Raw genomic sequence first — 21,441 nt, forward strand, 5'->3', positions numbered from 1 at the left:
ATAATTGAATGAAAGTGTTTTAATTTCAAAAGAAACAAATTAATATACCGAACATTTATAATGGAAACTAAAAAGGAGGGAGTCGCCTTTAAATAAAACTTATATGTGTATATGTTAATTTATTGATTATCAGAAAATTTTTTATACTTCTACATTAATCTAATGTGATGGATTTGTCAAATTGTTGGGTGAATGTTTATGGGATCATTTCTACGTGTGGGTCTTTATGTGCTTCTCGAGGGCGGGTAGATGCGTAAAGCTTAACAGGCATTGGATACATTTGTACGTCCGCAACTTGGAGTGAGACTGCATGTGCGACGTTAGAGAGGCTTGATAGGCAAATGATTTCTGACAATAAGCACATTTATGCGGTTTTTCTCCTACGTGTACTCGTTTGTGCGCCATAAGAGATGGCATAAACTTAAATGTCCTTGGGCATTGATCACAACTATATGGTTTTTCACGTGTGTGAGTCCTTACATGTTCCTCCAGATTCTTTTTTCCCGTAAAAACAATGGTACAATGTAAGCACTTGAATATTTTCTTGTGACACATCGTCGTGTGTCGCCTAAGACTGGATTCTTTGTTAAAAGATCTCTCGCATTGATCACATTTATATGGATTTTCTGTCGAGTGTACAGGTTTCTCTCTCGTGTGAACGTGCATGTGAACATTGAGGCACCAGTGACGCGCAAAGGACATGTCGCACTGCTGACACTTGTATTGCCCCTTCGTTGTGTGGGTTAAAATGTGTCGCTTTAGGTCGATGTTGTGCTTAAAAGATTTGGTGCATTTATCACATTCAAATGGACGTTCTCCCGTGTGCACCCGTAGGTGCACTCTCAATACACTTTTCGACCGAAAAATCTTAGGACACTGTACACACTGGAACATGTGTTTTTTTTGAGGATTAAGACTTTTAATTCGCTTAAACTGTAATTTCCTTGGTTGACTACAGATGTGTCGTTTCAAATCTTGTGGTGCCTTAAAAGCCTGCGGGCATTTATCACATTTATACGGACGTTCCCCCGTGTGTTCACGGATGTGTGTTTTTAAGCACGAATTATACCTAAAAGTTTTCGGGCAACGACCGCATTTAAATGGTCTTTCTCCTCTGTGATCGCGAAAATGAACCTTGAGGGCAGAGGGATGCGTAAAGGCCATATCGCAGAGGTTACACTTGTGCGGTCGTTCCTTTGTGTGGGTCAAGATGTGTCGGTTTAGGTCAACCTGTTGTTTAAATGCCTTGGGGCATAGGTCACATTTAAAGGGTCGTTCGCCCGTGTGAACACGCAAGTGTACTATTACACCAGCTTTTCGCACAAAATCCTTCTGACAAAGATTACACTTATATGGGCGCTCATCCGATCGAACCTTCCTGTAGGACTCTGGACCTGATTGGTTTGGACGGTTAGATAGGTCATCCGACTTAGAAGAAGTGTCATTTTTAATAAATCCCTGCGGTTGATCCGTCTTATGTGGTCGTCTACTATTGTCACTTGGAGTGTCAGTACTATGATATGATGCAGAGTCAGGGTCCTCCTCATGGCCCCTGAGGTGATTTTTAAAACTACAATAGCGTGCAAAGGTTTTCGCACAGACGGGACACTTGTGAGGTCGCTCTTCGTTGTCAGAGGTCTTCGGGCTACCAAGATCCATACCATCATTTTCAATTCTAAAATGGGGTTGATCATCTTTCCCGACTGACTTTTCACTCTTCTCATCCTCTTGAATTTGACAATCTGATGACTTAGTTTCGTCGTCTGATATTTCACAGACTTCGTCTTCACCTTCAGCGTAGCCCTTTGATTGATCAAGTTCACCAACTGATATCTCATTGTTACTGTCCTCCGAGAACTGGCACACGGATTGATCAGTTTGGCCGAGTGACATCTCATCCTCCAATGAGTTTAGTTCCACAATTTCGCTAACGAATTGCTGGACATTCTTTTCTTTATTTGATTCCTTTTCCCCGAATGTTTTGTCCTCGACTGGATGGCCAGCTCTAGATCCCTCGCTCTCAGAGTCTGATATTGTAAGGTATTCCTCCTTTCGCAAATCATTTCTGATGCGCTCGACTTCCTTGACTTGGCATAGGAACTGGTGTCCCATCTGGGAAGTTTCTTGGATCTCGACTGCGTTCTGGGCATCTTCCAAGCAACCTAAGCATATACTTTCGGGCAGCGAGTCGCCTTTCTCCACTTGGTAGCCGGACCACTCGGCAATCATATCCGGAATCGAAGGACCCGATCCTAGCGTTCCCGCAAATATGTCGACCATGTCATCGTAGTGCCCCAGGCAAACCCGGCATATTTCCTCCATTGCTCTGAAAAAAAGAGTGGCACTTGAATAAAATCCAACTTCATACTTGACATGCTCACCTTTGCGTGACCCTCTATCAATAATAAATATATTTTAACTTATAGTACCGTACCGTACCTGAAAAAAAACTACTTTGCAGATTGTTTATATCTCCAAATTTCTTTAAGTACTTTAACCACCCTGTGCCGGGTGAACTGTGCTGTTAGACGCATTTATCTATTCTGCAATCGAACTCTTATCGATTTTGGGTATTTTTAAAATGTAGAACCAAATATAATACAAACTAATAAAGAACTGACTTGGCTTAAAATAATATAAAAACTTGCAGGTTTGTTTTTATACCCTTGCAAAGGTTGCTAATATTAATAAGCTATACCGGTATGTTATGATAGTATTAATATGACAAAATTCAAAATTTCTAAAAAGTAACCTGATTATCCAGTCGATTATAATGATTATTTTACGGCACTTTGCCCCAAATGAATAAAAAGTCCCATTCCGAGGACTATTATATAACTATTTTCAGTTTTAGGATATTAAAAACTCATTTTACCACGTTGTATATTAAATCAATGATTGTATATTTGGCTTTTATCAAAAATGTAACAATGAATTGATATCCAAGACTTCTTAAGCGTGCATATTGCAACTCTCCTTACTAATTAATACTTAACTATAGAGCCTCTATAAAGCTCCAGCCTTAAACTCCTTTATATGAGTAAGGATGTGAACATTAAGAGTAGATGTTCGCGAAAAAGTTTTGTCGCAATAGGTGCATTTGTAGGGTCGCTCCCCCGTGTGAGTCCGCATGTGCTGCTTAACAGTTGTAAGATCCATAAAAGCCATGGGACAATAATTACATTTGAACGGCCTTTCTCCCGTGTGAGTTCGAATGTGTCGCTTAAGTTCGCCTGGTTGCTTATAAGACTTTTGGCATTCGGAGCACTTATATGGCCGTTCCCCTGTGTGGGTACGGGTGTGCATCACAAGGGAAGTTGGGTACTTAAAAGACTTTGGACAAAAGTCACATTTAAATGGTCTGTGCTCGCTGTGCGTCTTTAGATGTTTGTTTAGGTCGGACATTCGGTCAAAGGACGTTAAGCAAAAATCACATTTAATTGGCCATTCAGACGAGTGAGAACGCATGTGCTTGTTGAGAAGAGATATATGTGCAAATGCTTTTGAGCATTGATCACATTTAAACTGCTTGTCTCCCGTGTGATCCAGGATATGTCGGTTAAGATCTTCCAGTTGCGTATAGCTCCTGTAGCAGTGGTCGCACTTAAAAGACTTTTTTTCATTGTGAGTCTTCATGTGTTGGTTCATTCGCCATTCCAGTTTAAAAGTCATTGGGCAGATAGGACACTTATGCAATGGATCGCTTGTGTGCTTCATGATGTGCAAATTAAGGGAATTTTGATCCTTAAAAGTCATTGGGCACTGCTTACATATATGGGATTGGTCTTCATTGTGAGTCTGGACATGTAGGTTGAGTTGTGACTGATCTAGACATAACACCGGGCATTGGGGACACTTTATCGTGCGTTCCTCCGTGTGAGTCACGAAGTGGTGCTCTAGATCTGATGCTTTTGAAAATGTCTTTGGGCAGTAGGAGCAGTTAAACGACTGTTTCTCTGGGACAGACTCCATAGAAGTCTCAAAGTGTTGTTGAATGTGCCGAAGCAAACTCGTTTTGGTTCGATAAGCCATTGGACATTGGTCACATTTGAACGGTAGCTCCCCGGTATGCTCCGTCAAGTGATATTTAAGACCAGATTTGCTCATAAAAGATTTTGGACACTGGGAACACTTGTAGGGTCGCTCACCAGTGTGAGTACGGAGATGCAATTTCAAATTCCGTTTTCGTATGTAAATCTTTGGACACCAAGGACACTGGAAAGTTTGATCACTACTAGAATCCGTTTTATCACTCGCTGTTTTACTATTATTATCTACCAGCTGACTCTCCAATTGATCATTTTCATCGACTGATACGTCACTCAATACATCATCTTGAACAAGCAAATCGGATTGGTCGGTTTCATCGCTTGATATTTCACAGACTTCATCTTCATCTTGGATATAGGTATTGGTTTGATCAAGTTCATCAACTGATCGACTGTTTCTATCCACTGGAATCCCACAATCGGATTGATTAGAATCACTAATTGATATCTCATCCGTGAAGAAGTAAGGCTGGGCCTGCTTTTCTTCACTTGATTCTTGTTCTTTGGTAGCTGACGTGTACTTAACTTGAAAGTCTAACTTTTCGCTTGGTTCTTCACACTCAGAGTCTGATATTGCGTAGGATTCGTCCTCTTTCCCGATGCCCTCCACTTTTTTGACTTGGCATAAGACTTGGTGTCCCATCTTGGAGTCCTGTTGGATCTCGAATGCCTTTTGGGCATCTTCCAAGCAACTTAGGCATATATTCTCGGGGAGCGAGTCGCCTTTCTCCACTTGGTACCCAGACCACTGGGCAATCATATCCGGAATTGAAGGTCCCAATTCGTCGGTTCCTTTGAATATGTTGACCATATCATCGTAGTTCCCCAGGCAAACTCGGCATATTTCCTCCATTGCTCTGAAATCAAGAAAACCATATCTAAAGTTAACCTCTCCACGTGATATCAAATGCACATGCTTATTGTAATTATCCCATTATAGGGGCTGGGTTTAGTTAGTTTGTAGTATTTCTGAGCCTTTGTAATCCTGGGACACGTTACCAAGTTTCGCCACCAAGGCGTGTACGTTTCCAAATTATTAGGTGGTATTTCCGTGGCTAAAAATATCTCCAAAATATAAATAAACTACATTTTTGTTTCTCAAAGTGGACCATATGTTCCGTATTTATGTTTACATTGCTTTAACATCCCAAGTTCAAGTACTCTAGGCACCCTGTTGCAGTAAAGTGTGCTGTTAAGAGCAAATAACATATGTTGTGCTATCGAATTGTTATCGACTAGGCGGATAATTCAAAAAAGACTAATTCGTGTTAGATAAAGTTAATGTCCCCGTTTTATAGCAATACTAAAATTAAAAAAATATTACCTAACATATTAGTTCCAGTTTAGAGAAATAAAAAAATAAAAAAATTCATACCCATCACGTTGATCCCAATACAAATATTCAAATGTATTATCTATGTTTGATCAGTGATTTTGGGTTCAATTTTATACCCACCAAATAATAACTAAAAACATTTATTGCATTGAACACTCAACAGCTTAAAGACTTTATTTATTGATCGATATCGATTTATTGCATTTTTCTCAACAATTATCTGCTGCAGTGATATTACTATGTTCTAGTACAGTTTTCTCATTGTTTTGGCATTTACCATTATTACCGTTATTACCGTGATGCTTGCAGGGTTGCATTTTGGCTTACTAACTAATTAATAAGTAAATTTGAATTTCGAAAATCTCTGATAAATGTATTTGTTATCTTTCTTGTCGTAGTTTGCTCATTGTTATATTCTCTATTACTGTCTGAGGTTGTACAGAAATCAAGATTCTTTCATCGCTATTGTGTTTTTTGCATCGCTAATGTGTTAACTAACAACAATTGCTGTCGTTTGGCAACTTCTTTGGGTTAAATGCACTTCTCATATTGCTGGGCTTGGATAACTATTGTGAGTTAGTGTTAATATTTATTGGATAAGCGCATTTGCATAGACTCCGATTCGAGTTTGATGTGTAAATATATTCCTCTACATGTGTGTATACATTGTATTGTTATTGTTAGTACTGGCTCAATTGCTCGCTTCTTTAGTTAATATATTTATCTATTTAATAGCCTTGCATAAACGTTTTCTCTTGATGTTTGCTTTTTTATTTTGTTTGTGACACGCAAAACATTGTTGTAATTACAAAAATATATATATACCTCATGGTTGTAGTCGGCTGTTCTCGAAACTTAAGCACTAATAAACCCGAATAAACGCAATAAGTGGATTATGATTTAATATTTATTTGCTTGTAGTTTGCAATTTGTAAGTGTCTCATATTTCTTTTCACTTATTACAATACAAAAGGTACGAAAGGCGCGAGAAATTCCGTTGCCACGGAATTTACACTAAAAATTGACTTAATTGTGAAGAGCTAACTGAAAGAAAACGGTTTCGATTTCCCAAAAAGGAGCTTAAAATAAACATTGTATTATTTTGTTTGGGGTATTGTGGTTGGTAATCCTTGCTTTTCAGCTTAAACTTAACATGGTATTTCTGGTAGGAGGTGTATCCTTGATTACTCATTTGGTAATACTTAATCGCTACATTGCTGGAAAAGTTAAGGTGACAATATAGGTTGGTGTTTCTCTCTCTTGGTGTCTCATTATATATAGGAAAACTTGACTGAAAAGCGGCAACTAGTTCGAGTATCTTGTTATATGCTTAACCATTTCATTTCTTTGCATTGAGGGGGATGGGAAGGATCTCGAGTGTGTGGGGGATCTCGATCTTATAGACTAGCTCCGTTACTCGGCGCGGCAGAGCAGCGAGGCGAAGCGGAAGAGACGCATCCAACTGAAGAGCTTCGACTCCAGGAGATTCTCCTCCGCCGTCGAGGTGGTCATCGAGACCCGCGACGAGTTGGAGGACTTGCTGCTCCTTTTCTGCTGCATGATCCTGGGCGAGCTCATCTTCATTATCGAGTAAGTCGTCTTGGCGGCTTCTGGATTGCACACGCCACAAAAGTGGACGTGGGCTACGGGGTCACAAGCGTGGAACGAACGAAACGCACAGGCTGCAAGGAGAAGACGGAAGAAATGGGCGGGGGATTAGTATAGGTCGAGTGCTATTGAAAATCAATGGATGGAGGCCTCAAGCATCACTCTACTCCCTTTTTTTGTCGAGTGGCTGCCGTGACATTTGAACGCCAGTCAGCAAATCCCCAAAAATCCTCTGAGAAAAGCTGACTAATGGGGAATCGAAGGATGATGCGGTGAATGAGAAAGTGGTTTCAAGGGTTTTCTCAGCGAAGTCTACTGAATTTACCTACCCAAAAAAAATGGTAGATATTACATAATACCTATTCTGGAAAGCAACAACAATTTAAAAAAAAAATGTTACTTTATAGAGTTATAACTTTTTATTTTAGAAATTTAGAAACAGGAATACTCGTATTATGATATTCTTAACAGTCGCAAGTACCCCAAAATCCCCCGGTTATCAAATTTAGAAACAGGAATACTCGTATTATGATATTCTTAAAAGTCGGCAAGTACCCCAAAATCCCCCGGTGATCAAAAATATACTTTTAAGAGTTAAAATATAAAAAAAAGTATTATATATAAATCATATTATATCATATCATAATATATTAAAATTAATTTAATTACATGTTACTTTGGAACGATATCCTGGTATTATAACTTTAATAACATAAAAACTAGAGATTTGTTTTTAATATTACCTTAGGAACTTTGCTTTACTTAACCCCTTTTACCTTAAATGCTATCTTTACAAACCAAAACAATACGACTTTCCCAACTTGCACTCTAATTTAAATGTTGCCCTACTACCTACCCATAAAAACGAACTAGTTTTTTACCAACGGGGCTGCTCAGCTCTAATCGAAATGCTCCATTGGCTCCACACACACCCAGGGCATTGTACAACCCACCCATCCAAAGCTGATGACCTTGCCCATATGCACTGAAGTATGTACGCTTTGCACACGAGTGGTATGCCCAAAAAAAGAGGCCCAAATCGAAACGTTGCCTTTGCCTGCTCCAGTTTTTCCAGATCTGGCTAAAGCCAGATTCAATGACAAAACCGAACGCTTCGTTACGGATAATAAAAGAGAAACATACAAATCGGCTTTGTAAGTGAGACTGCATGTACGTAAAGTAAAGTTTACATTTCGAGTACACACACAAGATCTGAGAATTGATGTTTGCTTTAATTGGACAAAATCCTGCTTCTTTTTTTTTTGGCTGAAAAAAGATTACATAGTACAATATGTGAAAGGGAAAGATTGTGTGTGTCCTACGTCACTGGTAATTATGCAATGTGCAATCTACACCCCTCCCACATTTCATCCCACCGCCTTTGGGCAGCAAATTAATTTCAATTCCCAGCCAAGCTTTACAATCCCTGTCCGTTTTCGTCTGTGTGTCACATATATGGGTTATATTTCTATGGCGACAGTCGAAAAGTGCAGTCCGCTCATAAAACATTTCCATATATCAAGCAGATAATAATAAAAAACTACGACAGCAGCTTGTCGCGTCCACGCGACACATAGAAATATTGTTTTGTTTTTTCCGCTTTGTATGTTTGGAGATCGCTTTTCCTTCTAGCTTCTTGCTAAATATTATTTTTTACTTTGTATGTTTTGTAAGCAATCTTGTCACCGCTCAAAATACGCCTGCGCATTCGGTTGGCTCATTATAATGCTGAGATCATGAAGATAGCCGGGCCAACGAACATTTGGGAGAACAGTGGGTAATATAGGGAAAATAGTACTTAAATTCCACACTTACCCATTTGAAATAACAAAAAATACAAGTTTTAAAGGTTTACCTATTTATAATTTCAAAAGGACTAATAATATCCCTAAGTATACCCATCAAAGAAGCCGTTTCCCGAACACTTTGCAATCATAATTATTATATTATTTTAAAAATATGACTATATCGAACTACTTATAACACCAACTCCGCCTCTTATTTATAGAACTTTAGGCCAATAAATTTGTTTTAGGAAAAGCAATTATGGCTTAAATTAGTTCTATAAAAATTCCACAGTATCAATAAAAGAAAGGCATTTCGATTAATTATCGGAGTTTTCCAAAAAAGTTTAAAATTTCCATCCAGTGTCCCCTTTTTGACTCCATTTCCACGTACGCCCCTGCTTGGTTTCCATTTCTTCTTCTTAGCTTTGACATAAACATTTCGGGAATGAGAAATATTTTCATTTTTCGTTTTAATCTTTGGAATACTTCGAATGCAGCTGCTGTGTTGTCAGTCAGAGAGGGATGGGGCGAGAGATCGTGATGGTGTGGGCGTCTTAAAGCTAACGGGCCAACACGATACTCGCCCACATATCTATGTATAATACCCCTTCCCCACCTTTAATGCCTTTTCAAGTTTCACAACTCGGTCGACACTTTTTTGCCTTCGAAACGAGTATTAAGATATTTCGAAAAAGTTTACTAGTTCACGGAAAAATTAAACTAATTAAGTACAAAAACTAAAAATGGCAATAAAATATTTATTTAATTTCTAATCTGTACAATTAAAAACACAGAAATGCAACACTTTTTATATTATTTGAATTGCATGTTTAGTTTTATAAAAATCGGACGGCAATATCAGATGACTGCCTATGCTTTTGAAAAAATAGTTTCCTTTTTTTAACAATAGCTTTTGGTCATATTTTGTTCTACTCCAGTAAAAAGAATCTTTAACGTTTTACAGTTACGAATTATTTTATTTTTAACCAACCGAATTTATCAAAGAAAGATCTGGAAATAACTGAAGGAACACTTTTTACGTTTAAAAAAATTATTATAAGTAAACAAGAAATTGTACAATTAAATCATATATATATATATATAATATAAATATATATATATATATATATAAATCATATAACCATCAGTCCATTTGTTAGATTAGGTAGCTTATATTCTTGTTCTTGGAAGACTTTTTTTGTATTTTTGTATGTATGTACATTTAATGTTAAATATAAGATTTTGGGAAAACCTACTAATAAATATGTCATGATAAGAGATGACTATAGAGGCAGCCTAGACTACTTTTTGGCAGATTTCTTCAGAATTCTATTATTGCATATAAGGTTGATAAGAAATTAATTATGTACAAATGAGAGGGCTATAAAAGTCGGGGAGCTGTTAAAAATTTTTCAGTCCTCTATTATATTTGCTTACGAATCCATTAAGTAGATCTTTATTTTACGCAATGCGTACATTTTTATTATTTTTCTTTTTTGGAATTCTTGTTCAAAATACTCTTGGAAAAGATTTGGTAGCCCCAATTGGCCTATCTTGCTGAACCAAAGTTGTAATGTTATCGTCTTTATTGCAGTTCTCTAGTGACCTAGTGCGAAGACTTGTGACTCTGGAAGCTCGGCAATATGCTGATAGTGATGCCTTTGAGGAGAGAATTCGAAGATTAGAAACCCACTTGCCCACTCAACGGAGAATCGAGGTATCGCAGTCTCTGGAGAAGGATAAGCCTGTTGCCGATGAAACTGTCATTGGTGAGAGAATCGAGAAACTGGATGTTGCTTTAAAGCAGGAGTTGGCTAATCACTTGGAGAACTTAACTTCTAAATTCGACGCCCTAGTTGAAAAGCTCGGCGCCATTGAAAACCAAATGGCAAAGAGTCAGAATCCAGAGGTGCTTCAGAAGATTGGTGAAAAGTATTACTATATCGAGAATTGCGATGGGCACAGCTGGAATGGTGCCCATGATACTTGTGCTCTAAAGAATGGACATCTTGCGACTCTTCAAAGTGAAGAGGAGTGGAAGGCTCTTGCTGAGCACTTAAGGACTGACAAAAACTATTGGATTGATATTAATGACAGGGAGGACGAAGATGAATTTATATCCAGTTTTACACAGACAGAACCAAAATTCTTAAAGTGGGGTCATGACGAACCTAATAATGGAGGTGAACATGAATTTGTAGAAGATTGTGTGGAACTGCAAGGAAATAATAACTTTTACATGAATGACGCAAAGTGCTCAACCATTAATTTATTCATTTGCGAAGTCGAGCCACAATCCAAATCGTAATTCAAAGAATTTTGAAGCTGTTTCACCAAATAAACCATATAATTTCATTCAAAAATTTGTATGAATTAAAAAATGTTTGATTTGAGAAAATAAAAAAATTAAATAAATAAAAACAAAATGTACTTAGCATATTGCTACTTAGGCATTTGATAAAAGTAATCACAAAACAAAAAGATAATCCACCCAAGATGTAATGGACCTTTTTGGATATAGAAATAAACTTAAACCAAGAGCAACAAGATTTAACGTAGCACCCAATTCTTTTCAGAGTATGAACGCTTATCTCGAGAACTATAACTTATAATTTGAATAGTTACTTTATAATTGATTCGAATATTTTTAACTAATTATCTTTAGAAAAATTAGAAATGGGTTGAAGTCGAGGTTGTTCTTATTTTGCCTAACTTTGGTTAGGCTAGTTGTTCCTGGTGTGCCAACTAATAATTGAAATTTTGTTCTATCTCCTCATCTCTTCGACGACAATTTCAAGGCGGTTGTTTTATTGGATCCCCCCTACCACATCCCCCATCGGTTGGCACTGCGGGGCGTATGCGTGATGTTTTTATTGCCGTTAAATTAACCGAATGCCCCAAAGCCAAGGCAGTTTTGAAGTCGGGGGGAAAGTGGAGAAATGGGTGCGAACATGCAATACTTTAGATTTGGTGTATATCCACGAGTATTTGTGGACTTCGTGCCCGCCCCCGGGGGTCATGAGTGCATTTCAATATCCTGGGCGCCAGCTCTTGGGAAATTTATGAGTGTCGAGTGTTGGAAATCGAATATCTTTGATGACGACGCTGTCTTTTCGGTAATTTGTTGCCCATCATTGTGTTGCCCTGAAGTTTTATCGCCCACGCAGACAGCTTGACATATTTTAGGGCCCATAATGGCCGAATAACAGCCAATAATATGATGTGAATCTTGATAGATTTTCTGGTTTTTTTACACCTACATTTGCACTTTGTTTTCAGCTGGTTGACAAATATTTTCCATTTTCCTCCTAATTGGCTTCAATTTTGTTGTAGCCTCTGATGTGTGTGATTTTTTACTTTTTCTATGCACATGTGCATTTCTTGCTTGTCACCCCGGCTCACATTGACCCACTTGGCGCCACATACTGTGCAATAGTAGTATATAGTAGTATATAGTAGTATATAGTAGTATATAGTAGCAAAACAACAACTGCAGTTTGAGCCTGTGCCAAATTCAATTATCAATTTGTGCTTTTCATGCATTTTCCATTTCAACTCGTCTTTTTCCCTCCGTCGCTCGTTTCAAAAGTGGCAGTTGGATAGCCAAAAGTAGGGAGTTGGCATTTGCCATTTGGCATTCGGAGGAACATGGCAGCTACGAATGCCTGAAACGCCGTTGATAACACTAGTTAACCTGATTTCGCAAATTGGTTAAACAGAATGGTTATTGACATTTTTATGAACCGGCGAACAAAGGGTGTACATAGAAAGAATTCTGACGTTCTCATCTGAGTTAAAAATAATCTTTAAAATAGAACGACATTTTTGAAGTTAAATATGTTTTCAATGTTCTTGAATCAAGTTGAATTGACGGTATTTACATTGTATATCTCAATTACCAAACTATTAGTCCAGCCAGTGTATACTTGTTAAAAATTTGTTAAGTAAACTCAGTTTAACTTTTCTCTTCTCACCGTTTCGTTCTAGTATTGAGAACATTGATACCAAAATGTACTTAAACGGTTTTTAGGAACCAATGTTCTTAATTCAAGAACAATGTACTTGAATAATTCTCTCTGTGAAGATATAATCATTCTGATACTTGGAAACTTGGGTATCTACGCTTATTTCAAACATATAATCTCCCTATACCTTGTATTTACATTTATTATACATTATTATAAGTATCCCACCAAACTTTGCCCAGATCGCCTGTTAAAAGTACATTTTAACATAAGAACCTGATGTATGTTTAAAAGAACTTTTGTCTATTGATCTATATTTGATTTTTCCACACTGGTTCTAGCTTTTACTGTAACTTTACTAGCTTTTTACTAGCTGACCTCATTACCTCCACTTAGTGTTATTAGAACCGTGTTTAGCATTCACCTGCTAACTTTTAAATACTTGCTGTGAATGCAAACCGGCGGTAAGATAACTGCCCCAACTTTTCCCACTATCGTTATTATTATTATCGCCGCCACTGTCGCATACCGCTATCTGCTGTCATGTCACTGACTGTCCCTGGCGGTTTCAATTGCATTTCAAATGAATGTTCCCCGACTTGCAGTGCGTTGTTCCCCATGGAGAATGGAGAATGGGAAATGGGACCGGGAAACATGGCAACTGGGAGCTCGACTTGGTGTTGTTATCAAGCGCGTGCCACTTGAGCGATTCGCTGAGTGACACAGCACTACCACAACTGCAACCACGACCGCAGATGCCACAACAAACAGCGACCCACTGCCACGCCCACCGAGACCCACTGTAACGCCCAGCCACCCATCCGCCCACTTTGACATCCGTCTTAATGAGGCTTCAATATCACTTGCCCATTGCCACTCATTCTACACTGAGAACAATATAAGTAGTATTGAATTTATCAACCATTTTCCACATAAAATTAATCGTTGCTTACATTTTTTGTTAAGTTTTAACTTACCATTAAACATTATATTTATAATTATTATCTTTAACGAGGCAAAGTAACTATACCATTTATTTCATTTTATAACGATTATTTTAATATTTTTTATTTAACATGTGATTAAAAAAGTAGTAGAACCAAACGTTTTTTCTTAGCTTAAATATTTTCTCAATATTTTTTATCCCTTGTGGTTTTTATTAATTTAAAATATGAAAATATTTTAATTAACTTTTTAGTTTAATTAAAGATTTTTACTTTGATTTTAGTACTAAATTCATTTTATTAAATAAGTAAAATATTTAAAATTAATATTACTAACATAGTATCTAATTTTTGCTGCCTTGTTTCAAATTTTTCCAACTAAGTCATGCAATTTATGATGTATTACTCTAAATATTACCTTTTTGTTTTTTTTAATTTAAATAAGTAATAAGTTATTTATTTTTTAAATCCCTTTTTTTCTGTATGAATACCCTTTTCTCTCAGTGCAACTGATTGGCATGGCTGCTGCTATTGTAATTTGAAAGCTGAGCGAAATTGAGACACCGATAGAGAGGTCTAGACTCTAGAGCTAGAGCGCCAGATCTTTGTAAATAGATAACGATATCTAATTGGGTCAGACTGTACTGTAATACGCATTTTCGAATTGATTGTAAGCCGTTTGATTGATTTAATGGAGCTTAAATAATAGAGCGGAGGACCTTGGGGCCTCCCTCTGTATTTTCTTCAAACAGCAAGCATTACATGACCAAATCTTGCTGTGATCTCACCAAGAAACAACAAACAAATGACATCACATGGTGGGAAGTCAAGTTGGGGACCCGTTCAACTTGAGTCGGCAATTAGAAGGCAATACTCAAGAGATCTTACGTATAAATCATAAATATTAACAGCGCACACACACACACACTGGACGATAATGGGAGTTCAAAGAGGCAAAGATACACACCATAGAGAAGATGGGAAAAACCTGAATAAATATTTATAAGAATGCTAATTCCCCGATTGCAGTGGCTGCAGTGAAACGAAGCTGCGGAGAAAAGTGTAGCCAGCAGATGCATTGTCTTTTGGCCCAGAACCGCAGTCAAGCATTTTGGGATGGGGGAAAAACCGCAAAAAAGGCGGCAAGTGCCCTACGTAACCCCCCCCCCCCCCCCCCCCCCCCCCCCCCCCCCCCCCCCCTGGCAACTGCGACATTGTAACAGTCTAGTTAACTTGCAACTTACAAGCGAATGTATCTGTATCTACGAGTTACTTTACAATGCCCCCATCTCTGTGGGCTACTCCACAACTACCAACACATCTCATCTCTCTTTTCACCTCCTGTGCCCTCTGTTGACTGACTTTCGAAACGTGTTGTCATGTAAATTAACCGAAAAAAAAAAACGAAAGAAAAACTGCCATGTTGCGGGTTAGTTGAGTTAGTTGAGGAATACGAGCTACATGCAGCTATGCTGCAAGTATCTTTCAGATACACAGAACAAACACAGCGACAGTGGGCGACTGGGCCAGAAGAAGCCACCTCGGCCTGAGAAAGACAAATATAATTGACAATGGTGAACAGCTGGAATGAGATGCAAACATCAGAGACAAAGCCGTTTAAATGGAAAATTGTTAGACGTCACAGGCCCGAGGAAGAAACATCCCAAAACAGCCCGAAGACCAGTTGTCAGCTGTTCGACGAAAACTTCAGCAGGGAAAACTTTACGCTGAGCCCCACAAAATCCTAGATAATGGCACACAATTAGGTTGGCTCTTAAGTCAATTTACCTTAGGTAAAGCTAAAAACTTTTAAAGTGGTTTACTTGGAGGAAAAGGTCTCTATGTTTTAAGACAGAATCAATTTATACAATGGGAAAAGATCTTTATAATAATAATAACAATAAATAGATAGTACTTTCCTTCCTAGATTCAAGCTGTAAAATATTCATATTCTTCAATATAATACCAGATACAAGTTATAAAATATTAATTATTTATTATTCTTTATGAAGTATTGGGTAAGTTATTATCATATTATGTAAAATGTTCAAGATATTATCGAATACTCTAAAAATGATACAGGCCTGCACATGCGGCATCATAACATTAAAATATCTTCGTCGTTATAGAACATTTACATTTAAATCAAGCGTGCCTCATGAATAAAACCGAACATACGAGTATTTTCCTTTTTTTTAATCTATCTAAAAACATTGTAGAGATTCTACTTTTCATCGCATGTTTTATTATTAGAAAAATATTTCTTGTACAATTTATAACTCCTAAATGTCAAGTAAAAATGGTTTATTATGTTATTATTATTTTTTACATGACCTTTAACTGTACAAGAAACATGGAACATTCTACAGCAATTAGTAAACCAGACACTGACCCATTGCGAAATCGCACCTTAATATTTTCGTATTCCCCCACTCGAGCGTAGCAAAAACATTCCCCAGACGGATAAATACATTTTCAAACAAACCATTACGCGGAGTGCGAAGAACCCAGGGGTGCCCCATGTGCAATATAGCCAATGGCCACTTCCATTTCCTGTTCTTTTGGCACGACCATTACGCATACGCCACGTACGCCAATACGAATGCAAATATTATACCATTATTGCGCATGAAATGCCAACGTAAACAATAATAAACCTCAAGACCTCAAGACGATGGCGAAGGAAAGGCCAATAAACAAGAAGCCAAATGCGGCCACCAAAAAATAAAGTTGAAGCATGAGGAAAGAGGAAAGAAAAACGGGGTATACGAAGTTCAAAGTTGGCCAAAAGAAATTGCGCGGTCAGCTTTGGCCAGTCGGTCATTAGCTAAAACCAAAGTCCCATTGTGGGCAGCTCGTTAACTTGGCTGGGGGAAAAAAAAGGGGGTGTGGATCTGAAGCATGGTTTTATGACCGAACTAACCTCTTACATAATGATGGGAAAATCTCTATGCCGGCCCCTGATAAGAAATGCGGCACACAAAGCCAGATAGACGGGGTAAAAATACAGATGGACAGAGCGAGAGATCGCTACGCTGATGGGGGGATTATTTTATGGCTCGTTAAGTTGTTTTAAATAAATTAATGAAACAACGGAAAATATCCCAATGAAATTTAAATGAAGGCAACCAAAATGCAATGCATAATAAACCTATAAAATCTGAATGATGAAAATACCTAATTAAATTTGAACTGAATTCAGTGCCCTTGAAACCCAATGTGTTTAAGCTTTAATGTAAATCAAATTGTACTAATTGATTAGGACATTCAAATAACTATAAGCAATTAGTGAAACATTTTCACGCATTAAGACTCAAGAAAGTATTTTTGTTTAAAACAAATCGAAAGATTTATGAATTGAAAAGATACAATACATTTGCCAAGATTTCGTTGGCGAATCTCTTAATGGTTTTATTTCTTATTTATTTAGATATATTTAGAAAAATACACTGATACAAATATGGAACAGAAAAATAAACACAAAAACATTATGGTCAATACAAAATATAATAAATTGCGTGATTTAATTTGAAAGTATTTAAATTGAAGGTAGATTGTAAATATTAGTTTTGATCTTAGTTATATTTAGTTTATAATAATATATTATTTTCATATTATATTCAAATGTTAAAATCTTTAAATGAACAATAATTGTAAAATTAAATATTTTCGTATTTAAGGTAAATAAAAACCGAACTTGATGAAAAATATAGCAATAAAATTCAAATTGAATATGAAATCCTTGTATTTACTTCGTTTTTTATCAGTGAACCTTAGCAAGAAAAATGGAAAAATTTAATATTTAAGTTACCACATCCAATAAAAGGATTTGATGTAGAAAGGGTTCTTAAAAACCTCAAAACTCTCTTTATTTTTTGACTTTGAAGTTTATTCTTTCAAGAATTTCCAATTAAGTCGAAGACCACACACCATCTTCACAAGTTCCCCAAACCTACATTGCCCCACTTCTCGATGACTTAAAAACTTTCTGTGCTGACCAAAGCAATTCACTTTGCAATGAGTTTTCCAGCTTAGCGAGGGGGTCTTCAGGGGTCTTTCCCCCTCAAGAACTTCCAATCGTGGTCAATGCATAATTCAGAACACTTATTGGAGGGGCCACAAAATAAACAAAGATGACGCTGTGAAAATATTGAAGACCACACACACTTACGCCGCTGGAAAATTGAATTGATGGGGTAAGGTTCACTGGGTTTGACCCCAACTTTTTGCATATGGTATCAACCTTTTCGTGACCTTTTTCAATGCAAGCTCAAGCATCAAAGCATCGATTTTCGATTAAATCTAATTGACATGACGGACCACGCCCACTTCCGCCCATCCTGTCTGTCTGCTTTTCCTGTCAAACTTGAGTTTCCCCATTTCACCGCCAACTTCCACTGACCATTTTCCATTTCCATTTGACACGCTTCGGAATTTTCAGCAAGTCCTGGTTCTGTGCGTAAATTGTGGTAAATAATTTATGCCTTTCAACGTTGTTGACTTAACATGTTTTTGTTTTTTTTTGGTTTGGCCAAATTGTTTTTGGAACTCATTGTAGGCCCCAGACTGATGGCTTGTCATTAATTTTCGGCTAATCTCAATCAGTCAAACGAAACGGGGAAAATTCACTAGGGTTCTAACCATTCGAGCCATTCTAACCATTCCCATCTATAAGCCAGCTGTGAACTTTTATCGGAATTGGAGTGACAAGGCTCATTTCGGTTTTTCGAGGCCATTTCCGCTTTTGGGTAATTGAAATTTCGAAGATAGAATGGGGAAATTAACAATAAAATGGTTTAATTGGAATTGGCTTAAATATGTTAGCAAATGCTTAAGGTTTGAATTTATCACATCCGGACAATCGTAGAAATCATCAAAAATTTTGGGGAAGTGATTTGAAGAAAATACAAAGAAGTTATACTATTATTTTGAAATGAAAATCAAGAATTTTGTCTTATCTGGAAAGCTTTATAATTTATTTCCTAAAATAATAATAATAACCTCACACTTTTTAACAATGTACCTAATAAAAGTTTGAGTAAACAAGTTCGAAAAATATTTTTCATCATTTATAACACATAGAAAGCATTGGTAATTTATCAAATCTATTAAAAGTTCCAAAACAAAATTTTCAATTACTCAAAACAAAACATTCACCCAGCTCCAAGCGCTTTTCCTGCATGACAGTTCATTTTCCAAATATATCTCTGGTTTTCAGCCAGCTGGCCTCAAATTTGTTGATGTCATCAATGACATTTGTATAATTCTCGTTAATAAAAATGCACTTAGTGGTAAGTTGGGGGAGTAGTTAGGTAGTGCTTGCCTTGCTTATCTGGCAAACACTTCATGACCGCCCCAATATTCCGACCCCAGGCCCCCGGGAAAAGCGATTCATGTTTGTAATCTCCTTTGTTGCTTTGGTTTTCCTCCATTCGCTTTATTATTTTAAGCGCAAATATTGATTTCCTTTTCTCTTTTGTGGTGGCTTCCCCGAGTTTCCGAGTGTTATAAATGCAATACAAACGACCCAAAGTTTGATAAGTTTTTGTGTTTTTTTTTTTTTGGGGTTTTTATGCCCCATATGTTGGTTATAGTTATGGTTGAGGGACACCAAGTGCACTTAACGATATGATAAGAAATGAACGACCAACAGAGCTGACCTAGATAGAGAATCCGATAGCTGATATATATTACAGATGAGTTATGTACTCGTTTCTTATATGTGAGACAACAGTGAATGCCCAATTAAATGGCCAAGTGTTCAATTGCCATTAAAGATGGCTCATTACACTGAATGGGTTCGTGAGCTTCGCACGATGAATATTAATCGTTATGTTTTATGTTTCATGTCTCTGCCAGCAGGACAAAGCAAATTAATTAAATTATAGCGATTCCTCAACATTTATGCCGTAATTGATGTTGGGGCTGTGAACTAGCTGCGGCCCATAACAAAAGACCATGCCGCACATACAGTTCGGCTCATTGGCCTATATAAAATGCCAGTGCCATGCCAGGGCATAAACAAAAGCCAGAAATGATTAATAAACTGAAGCCAAAAAGGGGGCGGTACATCAGTTCGGTTCAGCTGGCTGACTGGTGTGTGGAATACAGATGAAGTGACATAATTGAAAGCCAGGAGGTGGGGCCGAGGAAGCCTTTGAGAACTTTCTGTGTGAACCTACTCGTCGAGTACATGGGGCAAAAGTAATCAACTGCCAACAGAAAAGGGAACGAACCAATTCCTTATAACAGCCAAACGGCAAAAAGATTATGCGCCTCAGTTCGCATGAGAGCTACTTTCAAAGTTCCCAGGAAAGGCTGTGTTTAGTCAACAGGACGGAAAACTACGGCTCAAATTTTACTTTAAAGAATTTAAAGATCAGAAAAAAAGAATGTGTACAAAGTTCAATCAACCAATTACATTTTCTTTTAATAAGTTGGTTAAAAAATAACATAATAAATTTGAAAGTCAAGATTTTCTTAAAGGTAATAAGTTTCATATTTATAAAAACCAAAGCAGAACATTGCAAAATGAACCAAAATAAAAAATGTTATAAAGAGAACGCAATCTAATTTTCAAGAAAATATTTGAATTTCGAAAAGACATGTAGAATATGTACGCTTGTCTCGAACTTTATGTGGTTGGCCACATCAAAAACTATTCCATTGCGTAAATACATACATATGTAAACATTTACCATAAAGAAATTAAAATCACAGAACAAAATGTCCACATTGCAGAAATTTAGAACTTAAGATGACATAGCAAAAATATAATTTATGGCTAAGAAAAAATTGCATTTGTTGTTTTGACTGGCACTTAACCTACTTAGAACATTCATTTTTAGGAGTTTGTAGGTACCAAATTTTCATACTTAAAAAAGTTTTATCATGGAGACCCTTTTTTATAATAACATTTTTCCATAACCGAAAGTATTACAACCCACTTTGCGACCCAAGTAAATCAATTTCGCATAAAATAAATAAAGAAATAGATTTTCCTTTCAAGTTGCGGTCCATCCTCTTGATATGCAGATGTCCTTCGCCGATAAAAAGGCGAGACCCTTATGGGATAATCTGGTTTTAGGCAGGAAGCACATAAGTCGCAGAGCTCTCGTTCATATCGGAATTTTCAAAGGAAATGCGAAAAAGAACTCGGGGTGGAAATGGGTATGGGATTGGGGAGGCCATAAAACCAAATGAAAAACGAGTCGAGATTTACGCTCGAAACGGAAAAACGCAAAAACAAAAAACTTTTAGGCGTGATTACGTAAAATGCGTAAAAAGAACAGAGAGAGAGAGGGAGAGAGTAGCATTGATGCGAAAGAGAGAGCGTCATAGGAACCACTTGACGCATTTCAAGGACACGTGCAGCCTTCGCAAGGACATACGCAGCATAAAAGAGTATGGCGTTACACAACACTGGCTCGTAACGGTCTTTTAAACTTACCGTAGTTTGATAGTTGGCAGCTCCTTTGATGGCTGCCTTTTTTTTTGTTTTTTTGCTTTTAGTTCAGCTAAGTAGGCCCTGGCTGAAATGCTTTCGACAATCGATGGCAGTGGCCAGAACACAGATACTTTTCGAAGGTGACAAGCAGCTAACAAATTTTCCGTTCTCGCCGAGTCTTGTTGTTTTCAAGGGATTTTTTAAAACTCGAAAACTTGTGCGATTTTCAATTTCCTCCACGGACGTAAGACGCGTAGTATTCGATCGCTGTGCAACGGTAGCGTAACGGTGAAAAGAATCGGGAG

The 21,441-nt window shown here is 37.3% G+C and overlaps 4 protein-coding genes across 4 annotated transcripts; 1 reads left to right on the forward strand and 3 right to left on the reverse strand.

Annotated features, from left to right (window-relative positions):
* Window positions 1-87: 87 nt before the first annotated feature.
* On the reverse strand, window positions 88-2,534 carry LOC108020156 (zinc finger protein 431). Its single transcript, XM_036812862.3, has 2 exons — window positions 2,382-2,534; window positions 88-2,326 (listed from the first exon to the last, which is right to left on the reverse strand). Exon 2 carries the CDS (start codon window positions 2,320-2,322, stop codon window positions 211-213), a length of 2,112 nt encoding a protein of 703 aa, XP_036668757.2. The 5' UTR covers window positions 2,323-2,326; window positions 2,382-2,534; the 3' UTR covers window positions 88-210.
* Window positions 2,535-2,879: 345 nt separating this feature from the next.
* On the reverse strand, window positions 2,880-5,207 carry LOC108014609 (zinc finger protein 431). Its single transcript, XM_017080775.4, has 2 exons — window positions 5,049-5,207; window positions 2,880-4,906 (listed from the first exon to the last, which is right to left on the reverse strand). Exon 2 carries the CDS (start codon window positions 4,900-4,902, stop codon window positions 3,007-3,009), a length of 1,896 nt encoding a protein of 631 aa, XP_016936264.2. The 5' UTR covers window positions 4,903-4,906; window positions 5,049-5,207; the 3' UTR covers window positions 2,880-3,006.
* A 317-nt stretch (window positions 5,208-5,524) lies between these two features.
* Window positions 5,525-21,429, reverse strand: LOC108014688 (uncharacterized). Its single transcript, XM_017080866.4, has 2 exons — window positions 21,140-21,429; window positions 5,525-7,067 (listed from the first exon to the last, which is right to left on the reverse strand). Exon 2 carries the CDS (start codon window positions 6,967-6,969, stop codon window positions 6,799-6,801), a length of 171 nt encoding a protein of 56 aa, XP_016936355.1. The 5' UTR covers window positions 6,970-7,067; window positions 21,140-21,429; the 3' UTR covers window positions 5,525-6,798.
* On the forward strand, window positions 10,160-11,329 carry LOC108007471 (C-type lectin domain family 10 member A-like). Its single transcript, XM_017071190.4, has 2 exons — window positions 10,160-10,314; window positions 10,375-11,329. Exons 1-2 carry the CDS (start codon window positions 10,249-10,251, stop codon window positions 11,086-11,088), a joined length of 780 nt encoding a protein of 259 aa, XP_016926679.3. The 5' UTR covers window positions 10,160-10,248; the 3' UTR covers window positions 11,089-11,329.
* Window positions 21,430-21,441: the final 12 nt, after the last annotated feature.

This window comes from Drosophila suzukii, chromosome 2L (genome assembly GCF_043229965.1).
Source record: "Drosophila suzukii chromosome 2L, CBGP_Dsuzu_IsoJpt1.0, whole genome shotgun sequence".
Taxonomy (NCBI): Eukaryota; Metazoa; Arthropoda; class Insecta; order Diptera; family Drosophilidae; genus Drosophila; species Drosophila suzukii.

What these genes read in the sequence shown, in the direction of transcription:
- LOC108014688 (XM_017080866.4), bottom strand. Translation starts at nt 6,969, where the DNA reads ATGAAGATGAGCTCGCCCAGGATCATGCAGCAGAAAAGGAGCAGCAAG.
- LOC108020156 (XM_036812862.3), bottom strand. Translation starts at nt 2,322, where the DNA reads ATGGAGGAAATATGCCGGGTTTGCCTGGGGCACTACGATGACATGGTC.
- LOC108007471 (XM_017071190.4), top strand. Translation starts at nt 10,249, where the DNA reads ATGCGTACATTTTTATTATTTTTCTTTTTTGGAATTCTTGTTCAAAAT. An exon ending in ATACTCTTGGAAAAGATTTG is followed by an intron (nt 10,315 to 10,374) that starts GTAGCCCCAATT and finishes TCTTTATTGCAG; the next exon opens with TTCTCTAGTGACCTAGTGCG.
- LOC108014609 (XM_017080775.4), bottom strand. Translation starts at nt 4,902, where the DNA reads ATGGAGGAAATATGCCGAGTTTGCCTGGGGAACTACGATGATATGGTC.